At 36.6% G+C, this 9,145-nt stretch overlaps 2 protein-coding genes across 2 annotated transcripts; both read left to right on the forward strand.

Moving 5' to 3' along the window:
* The first annotated feature begins 1,443 nt into the window (after window positions 1-1,443).
* Window positions 1,444-3,358, forward strand: LOC109158278 (spermidine coumaroyl-CoA acyltransferase-like). The gene has a single exon (XM_019306192.1). It carries the CDS (start codon window positions 1,641-1,643, stop codon window positions 3,177-3,179), a length of 1,539 nt encoding a protein of 512 aa, XP_019161737.1. The 5' UTR covers window positions 1,444-1,640; the 3' UTR covers window positions 3,180-3,358.
* Window positions 3,359-5,632: 2,274 nt separating this feature from the next.
* Window positions 5,633-8,005, forward strand: LOC109158396. The gene is made up of 4 exons (XM_019306306.1): window positions 5,633-5,751; window positions 5,861-6,017; window positions 6,695-6,857; window positions 7,583-8,005. The coding sequence occupies exons 2-4, from the start codon at window positions 5,880-5,882 to the stop codon at window positions 7,774-7,776; spliced, it is 495 nt and encodes a 164-aa protein (XP_019161851.1). The 5' UTR covers window positions 5,633-5,751; window positions 5,861-5,879; the 3' UTR covers window positions 7,777-8,005.
* The last annotated feature ends 1,140 nt before the right edge of the window (window positions 8,006-9,145 follow it).

Here is a 9,145-nt window from a genome sequence, read left to right on the forward strand (position 1 = left end):
AGAAATAGGAGATTACAGAATCATGTCGTTTTAATCCAAAATTCACGATGCTATGTGGACCCTGATCCACGATATAAATTGGCGAGTATACTACTCTCCAGTCCCCACCCTCAAAGCTTGGGCTCGAGTTAGCTAGAGGTTTTACTATACTTAGATTAGATTATGGTCCCCTAATTATAACCATGAAGCTCCACTGAGTTTTCTGTGGGATGTAGATGGCATACTGCTTATATTTCTACTGTGTTTTTTTGTCCCCACGCGCAAATATATATCCTCAGCTCCAGTGAGTTTTCTGACACGCCCAACTTCAAGATTTCCCGTGTACTACCCACTAAAAATTTATTTATTTATTTATAACTCAACTTATGAGTAGGGAGCGTTATGCCGTGCAAATGGTGCACATAGTTATAAAATAACGTCGTTTTGACGACCGATTTAAAAATAAATAAATAAAAATTCAGTTTCGATTATCATTAACGGTGTTATGTTGTGCATAATTTGAACTATATAATTCATTCATTCTGGATATATAGTTCAAATTATGCCTAACATAGAAACTGATTTTCTTTTAAAAATCAAACGCTTCGTTTTTAATCAAAACAACACCATTTTTGCAACTGTGTGTATCATGCATGGTGCACATGGTTGCACGGCATAATTTGCGTCATGAGTATGGTAAACCAAGTCAATTTAACTTTAAGACTAGAAACCAAACTATCAAACTCTTTGAGCCCAAGGAGCCCGGCCAACCTAAATCCGCAAATTATGCTGTGCAACCGATTGCACCATGCGCATGGTGCATTCGATGCAAAACGACATCATTTTAGTTAAAAAACGCGCGTCCCACTTAAAGAAGAAATCAGGTTTGATTCTAGGCAATAGCATTTTTATATATCCATAAATTCATAACTATATATCCATAAATTCATAACTATATATCCACAGTGAATGAATGAAGTAAAAATCCACAATGAACGAACTAAATATCCACAATGAATGAATGAACTAAATATCTACAATAAATGAACTAAATATCCACAATGAATGAACTAAATATCCAGAAATTCATAACTATATATCCAGAAATTCATAACTATATATCCACAGTGAATGAATGAAGTAAATATCTACAATGAATGAACTAAATATCCACAATGAATGAACTAAATATCCATAAATTCATAACTATACATCCACAAATTCATAACTATATATCCAGAAATTCATAACTATATATCCACAATAATGTTATTGCCGAGAGTCGAACCTGAATTTTTTTTTTAAGCGGGTCGCGCGTTTTTAGTTAAAACGACATCGTTTTGCATCGTATGCACCATGCGCATGGTGCATTCGGTTGCGAAGCATAACTATTAACCTAAATCCAAACCCTTATTATTTGTGACAGGGAAAAACAAGTCGTCAAGTTTTGTTTCTTATCCACTAAACCAATGTCCCGAGTCCACTAAAAAAATTCTTGTAGTGGAGTCATGAATTTGTTCACAGGCTCACATGGGATGTGGATGAAGTGAAGTCTGTCACAACATTCACTATAAATTCTGAGAAGTTCATCTCCCATTTCATCCCAGATTCCACCTTCTGATCTTCTTAGCTTCTTCCATTACAATCATATCACCACTTCCATGGCTACTCCATTCTTGATAAACAGGAAGGATGTTGTGCTTGTTAAGCCTGCAGAACCTACTCCATCTGAGATCCTATCCTTCTCCACCATAGATAATGATCCCAATCTTGAACTTCTCTGCCAAACCCTCTACGTTTACCAAGCAAATCCCACTTCTGATTCTAATGCCAGTAGCCATGCAGAATCCGCAGACCCAGTTTTAGTGATCAAAACGGCTCTTTCTAAGGCTCTGGTTTACTACTACCCCTTGGCTGGGAAGCTCAAGAGGAACTCAGATGGAAGGCTTGAAATCACTTGTAATGGTGACGGCGTGCCGTACATGGAAGCAACTGCCGACTGTGCCCTCTCTTCATTAAACTATTTTGATGGAACTGACGTGAAAATCGGCCAACAATTTGTGTTTGATTGGCCGTCTCACAGCGCTGCTGGGTACCACCCTTTGGTTCTTCAGGTCACCAGATTCTCTTGCGGCGGCTTCACCGTCGGCATGGGGTTGTCCCATTCCGTCTGCGATGGCTTCGGCGCCGCCCTGTTCTTCCGCGCCATGGCCGAGCTGGCTAGCGGCAAGGAACACCCCTCTGTAAAACCCGTTTGGGAAAGGGAGATATTAGTAGGGAAAGCTAACTCTCCCGCCGGCCAATATCCGTTCGATTTCATCTCCACAGAAAGTAATACTGAACAAAAATGCAAAATAATGACAGAAAGTAAAGAAGACAAGAATTATGTCCCACCCCTATCATCTTTGGGTGAGACAAAAAGTAAAGAATACAAGAATTCTGTCCCAACCCTATCATCTTCCGTTACATATGAGACAGATGCGATTTTGCATGAATGTTTCAATGTAGACGCAGAGAGCATAAGAACGCTGAAAAAGCGTTTTGCAGAAGAAGCGGCGGCGCATGGTGACGGCGGCGAGAGTTTAACCGAAGCTTTCACGACGGTGGAAGTTCTGGCTGCTTATGTATGGCGGTCGAGAATCAGAGCTCTTAAACAGAACCCCGACGGGAACACCATTCTCTGCTTGGCCGTCGGGATCAGAAGGCTACTGACCGACCCGCCTCTGCCGGCGGGGTATTACGGCAACGCTTTCATCTCCGCCGTCGCTGTTTCGCCGTGCAAGAGCCTCGACCAGGGCCCAATCTATAAAGTCGCGAAGATGATCAAAGAAAGCAAGAAAGCGGTTTCGAGAAACGACCAAATCCGCCGCTCGATCGACACGCTGGAGGCGTTCGTGCGGGGGAATAGGAAGGTGGACGGCGGCGGCGCGGCGTTCGTGGTGACGGATTGGAGGCAGTTAAGGTTGTCGGAGGAGGTTGACTTCGGTTGGGGATCGGCGGTGAACATGATCCCGCTGCCGTGGGAGATGTTTGGGTATGTGGACTTGTACATTTTCTTGCCGCCGTGCAGGTCGAACCCTGCCATGGAAGGTGGAGTTAGGGTGCTGGTTTCGCTCCCCGGAGCCGCCATGGCTACGTTCAAGGAAGAAATGGATGCTATCAAGAAATTGTCCTCGGATAATGGAATCACACATTGCTAAATATACATCAACTGCTGATTTCTGTAACATTTTCTTGGTTTCTTTTTATTAGTGTTTGTTTTGTTTTGTTTTTTTCTTTGAGCCTTTATGTTTTTATAAATCGTTAAAAAGATCAGAGTTTGTTTGTTACTCATAAATGATGTTGGAAGGGGGTTGGTAAATGTGATTTTTTCTTTTTTAGATATTTTTTCATTATACATTAAATAAAAAAATAAACTCTTGCAGTTTTTTAGTGGGTACTAGTATGGATAAAGCTTTGTAGAAAATTTCACTTTTATCCCTTGTCTATTATACATGAATTATATTTTGGTTATTATCTATTATTATTATTATTTTAATTTAATGCGTGTATGACTATGTAATTTGTATCATATTAAATTATGCCATCCAATTTGCAGGCCAACTATTGCTAGAGGTGCGGACGAGCAATGCATTTGCTTCATTTAGAAAGAACACTTCCAGAGAGGAGCAGTGCATTTGTTTATTCTAGAAAGAGCATTGCATTTACTTATTTTGAGATGAGCACTCAACTCCTGACAATAGTTGATCGAGTAAAATGGCAAAACTAAGTGTGATACAAATTATATAATCATATACCTAATTATATATTTTTAATAGTCAATAATCAAATGTGATTCATGTATAATGGTCATGAGACCAGAAGTCAAATTTATTCACACCCTAGCTATGCTCTCGAAACTTCGCTCCAAATACGGCCTGACATGTTGGAAAGAAGCACTAAGGGCATCCACACTTGTGGATATTGTTGAGATAATTCAGCATTCATTCTTCCCTCTTTGAGATAATAGCTAGTGTGGACATGAGATAATTGAAAAATAATCTCCCTGCAAATGTAGGGAGATTGTCAGAAAAAAAAAAAAAAAAAAAAAAAAAAAAAGAAAGAGGAAGAAGCAAGGCTGTGCGCGTTCGCGCACAGCCTTGGGCAAAAGCCGGGCGCGTGCACTGCACGCGCCCGGAGGCGCGTCAGGCGCGCCAGTCGGCGCGCCTGACGCGTCTGATTACTTTTTTTTTTTTAATTTTTTTTTTGTTTTGTTTTTTCTTTTTTTTTTTCTCTCCCCTCCCACACTCTCTTTCCTAATCACTCTTACATTATCCCCACATTCTCCCCAACCAATGTGGATGCTCTAAAAGCAAGGCCATTAGTTGGTCTCATGCTCCTATTTGTTCAAAAATTATGCAATTAGTTTTTTCTCTGCAAAAACTTGAGAAAAAAAAAAACAAAAAAAACAAAAATGGCATTGCTCTAAGAAAAGGAAGATGGAAATAGATAATATTGTGATTACTGAGAACGTTGATGTTAGATATTACTTGGTAAGTTAAATTTCAAGTTTGATTTTTTTTTTTTTTTTTAGTTGGTAACTTAAACAATTTAGGCTAATTTATTTTCTTGTGATCTTTTATTGATTATAGTCACAATACGAACTTGACATAAAACACATCTTCAAGCTGCGATTGTGAATTTTCTTGTAAATCATACATAGTATTCACTCTGTCCTATTTTGTCCGTCATGTTTATTTTTCATTACTTTTTTTTTTCTTTTAGTAACTTTTTTATTATTTTAATTTTAATTTTTTTTTTTTGTTTAATAGTGTGTAGTTTGTAATACTCTATCCGAGAGTTATCAGTATTTATCAAATCTGTTCCTATCTAACAGAACACTATTTGATCAAATGACAAAGACTTTGTTGAGAAAAAGATGGCTTTGTAGTTGTCTCATGCATGACATAAATTTTTTAATTAAATAATAAATAATGCTAATTTGTTATAGGACTAATTTAAAAAAATAGGGGTTAACTCAGGTAAGTTTAATTGGTTGGAATGTTCCAAGTTTACTCTTCAATAGAGTCGTTTATTGACCTTTTTGATTTGAGATAATAGCTATGAACCATTTAAGTTGGTTTACTCCCTTAATCTTTTGCCGGTCAAAGTTACGTTAAATTCTATCATGAACTATGGTCTACCTTGCATAATGGATCCTGGTTCAGAATAATATTCATATTATATCTCAGTCGTTGACATATTTTTTACCTGTATTTAATAGTTTATGTGCATATAAGTAAATTGAAGACAAATAACATGTTAACTACATACATATAATATGTTAATTGCAGATGCATAATATTTTAACGACATATTACGTATCTGCAGTTAACATATCATATATTTGTAATTACCATGTTATATGTTTATATTTAACATGTTATGTGGCTTCAATTTATTTATAGATACATAAATTATTATTGCACATACAAAATATGTAAATACATAATTTTTGGATCAAGATCCACAATACAAGATAAATCTTAATCCATAATATAACAATTATAAGATTACAAGGTAAGTTTCATCAATAACACAAATTCGAATAGTGATTATATACTTTCTACTAAATCAAATCACTAATTTTAAAAACCAACCCTAAATAAAATCTATACGACGTCGTTCAATCTCAATTCTATTTCCTACCCATCACTCGGTCACTCTGCAGCTTTGCCTTCTCGCATCTTGTTAGTCGTCTTCTCCTCCGCGGTCGACTGTTCCATTTCGCCGGTAAATTCATCAAGTGCCCTTTTTTCTTGTTGGGTTTTCGTTTCTTTGTGGCTTCTTCCTGAAAGAATAGCCCGTGTGTATCAATTTCTTGTTTACAAACGGCATGTAGAGGCAACCCGAGAGTAGAAATGAAGCTAAAGGTGGTTTGCCGGAAAGTATATGATTATGTCCGATATGACCTGAAGGAAATTGCATTCCCTTCATCTTTACCTGACCCCCCTCATATCAAAAAGCGCGGGAAACTAACTTGGAAGGAGCGTTACCTTGTGAGTCTTCTGTAATATGTATTGATTGTCTTATGGATTTCATTGCAAATTACATTTATCTTGCTTAAAATGTAGTTGTGATTGCCTATACATTTCTGGTTTCCATTCATTCTGAAGCTAGTAGATGCCTTTTTGAATGACTAGAAACCGCGATCACTGCCTTAGCCTGCCTTTTGACCCACCAAAGGATCACAGAGAGTTAAACTAGCTTAAGTTGTCAATAGTTTATCAGCTCAAACCAAGAAGGTCAATAGTCCGCTCCCGCTGAGGGTTGCCCCAGTAGATGCTTTTGACCATTTTTGGTAAATGGCGGTTAGCTGATAGCTGCTAGAGGGTATGACAACATTAGTTGATTGTAGAAAGGTTTTTGGTAAATAGCTGTTTGGTATAATTTCTTTTCTCAAAAAGCTAATTGAAAAAGTTGTTTTGAGTAGCTGTTTGAATTTTAGCATTTTGGAGTTACATAAAGCTGATTAATCTATATGTTGTTGGAAATCTAATGCTGATAATGTGAAATCCCAAACACTGTGTTGCACAATGATCCTTGGTTTGGTGCACCCGGAGCAAGGATTGGAACTTAGACAACTATGCTTTATGGTGTTTACTATGATGCTACCTTTGATGTTGAAATTTATAGTCTTATGATGCTACCTTTGATGTTGAACTTTTTTGTTCAGGTGTTGAAGGAAGCTTCAAGGCTTTATGCTGCAAGCTGGGTAAGGGACATTGGCCCTGAACTCCGACCTAATGACTACAAAAAGGAGCAATATGATGAAGACATGCCTCATGAAGAAAATGGTACAACTAAGGAGAAGGAACCCTCAACATTGGAGGACCTAGGTAAAGAACCTCAACCAGCTGATTTTATAATTCAAAAAATGTGCCCCAGGTACAGTTCAAATGATTGATCAATCCAAAGTAAGGTTAATAGCTTCCTTCGCTGGTCATCCGTGGGGATTTGAATCCCATCTAGGAGAGTGGTGTGGATTTGTTTGTTATGGACATCAGTGTACAAGCGCTTCACTTTAGGCCAATAGAGCACATCCTGCCATTTACTCCGCCACCGTGGCTTTAGGGTAATGGATGGGGAGGCCCTTGGGTTTGGGGTGTGTTGAAAAATAAAGAGTTCGGTTTATCTATAGGGTTGTGTCTATTTATGAATAGGTGTCAGTTTATGGATAGGTACTTACAATTATGTGTGTGTATATATATGTGTACTATGTTTCTTTATTAGAAACAGAGAATATAGAATATATTTGTAACCTTTCAGCATTTATACATTTTTCTCATTCTGTGATTCTTCATTCTTGCTCCCGCCTAACTGGCGGGTGGTTGTTATTCTCCACCCGCCAGGCCATTCCATCTTCCAAATTCAACAGGGTGCAAACCCATAATTCAAATAATATTTTTACTGTAACTGACATTGCCAAAACTTCTTAAATTAATGCTTCACTATTACCTTTGCATATAGACGATAAATCTGTGCATTTCTTTAATATTTTCTTGGGTACAATTGAACTTGGTTTAATTTCTTCTCCGTTCATCGCATGGACTTTGCCCATTAGCTGTGGCTGCAAGAGGTGGAATGGAAACTCTTAGGCCTGCCCTGCAGCGGGTTTATATGACTAGAGCGTCAGCATACAGAGATGCCCTCAAAAGCTTCATTGAAGGATATCAAGAAGGTATTCAACAAGTCATGGAGAAGAAGGAAGAAGCTAATAAATCTCAAGAAGAAAAGGATGTTGGTAAAGGACCATAAAACGTTTCGGTTGTCACAGGTTATGTGTATTGATGTTTCAAATAATTGTATATGCTAGGAGGACTGTACTGTGTGGTGATCAACATTATATGCAGGCTAATGGAATTTGGTGAAGTGAGTTAGGTGAAGTTTACTTGTTTTTTCTAGCTTCTCAACTTCCAAAAGGAAGCTAGAAATAAGCTTGAGAGATTGTAAACAAAATTTACTCAAAAATTTCTGTTTCTTGCTATTCTTTTTTCCAAGTTCTATAGCTTTCTTGCTATTCCAAACATTATACTCATGTTTGTCAAACATTCATCGAATAAAGTTGCTCATAATTTAGCTAGGGTAGTATGTTCTTTGTTTAAAGGAATAAGGTTCAAATTGGCCACTGAACATAACCTGAAAATGCAATTAGGCCACTAAACGAACAAAAAGTGCAATTAGGCCACTGAACACTTCAAAAACGAGCAATTAGGCCACTGAACTCTCCAAACGTATGCAATTTTATCGGATAGCAGGTTACCATTAATTTTAGCAGGTTACCTGCTTACGTGGCAGCTGAGTTGGCATTTTTAATAATTTTTAAATAATTTTTAATAATTAATTTTAATAATAAATTTTATAAAAAATTGAAAGAAATAAAATAAAAAATAAAATAAAGTCGTTTTTATTTTTTAAAAATTTTTTAAATAAAAATTTATTATTAAAATTTATTAAAAATGATTTAAAATTTATTAAAAATGTCAACTCAGCTGCCACGTAAGCAGATAACCTGCTAAAATTGATGGTAACCTGCTATCCGGTGAAATTGCACATTTTTGGAGTGTTCAGTGGCCTAATTGCACTTTTTTTTTTTTCGTTCAGTGGTCTAATTGCATTTTCAAGTTAAGTTCAGTGGCAAATTTGAACCTTATTCCTTGTTTAAATGTAATGTATGGCTGAATGCCTGAATTCTTCGCCTGCTATCATTTTCGACGGTGTTTGGTTTATGGGTTTACACACTAAGTGAATTAAAATCATAGTTAGTGTTTGATTGATAACTTTCTAAAATATTAGTTAGTGTTTGATTGATAACTTTCTAAAATATTAGTTAGTGTTTGGTTAACAACTTTTTAAAACATAACTATGAAATTTGATTACCCATTCAATTAAAAATGGATATTTGATTATCTTTTTATACCTTCCCTACTAGGGATCAAACCCATGATCTCCCGTTTGGGAGAGACACTTCGTGCCACTAGACTATAAGATAATTAACAACATTGTATCTGGTTGGTAAACTAATTTTTAAGTTTGGATAAATGCTTTTAGATTTTTTTTTTTTGATTTTTTTTGTTCATTGTTTAGTGTTTTGGATGTCATTATATTATGATCAATTGTTTTGATT

Source organism: Ipomoea nil, unplaced genomic scaffold, assembly GCF_001879475.1.
Source record: "Ipomoea nil cultivar Tokyo-kokei standard unplaced genomic scaffold, Asagao_1.1 scaffold0302, whole genome shotgun sequence".
Taxonomy (NCBI): Eukaryota; Viridiplantae; Streptophyta; class Magnoliopsida; order Solanales; family Convolvulaceae; genus Ipomoea; species Ipomoea nil.

Bases quoted from the DNA above. Each gene is read 5' to 3' on its own strand.
- LOC109158396 (XM_019306306.1), top strand. From the start codon at position 5,880: ATGAAGCTAAAGGTGGTTTGCCGGAAAGTATATGATTATGTCCGATAT. The intron at 6,018-6,694 runs GTGAGTCTTCTG...TTTTTTGTTCAG, and splicing joins CTTGGAAGGAGCGTTACCTT to GTGTTGAAGGAAGCTTCAAG. The intron at 6,858-7,582 runs GTAAAGAACCTC...TTTGCCCATTAG, and splicing joins CTCAACATTGGAGGACCTAG to CTGTGGCTGCAAGAGGTGGA.
- LOC109158278 (XM_019306192.1), top strand. From the start codon at position 1,641: ATGGCTACTCCATTCTTGATAAACAGGAAGGATGTTGTGCTTGTTAAG.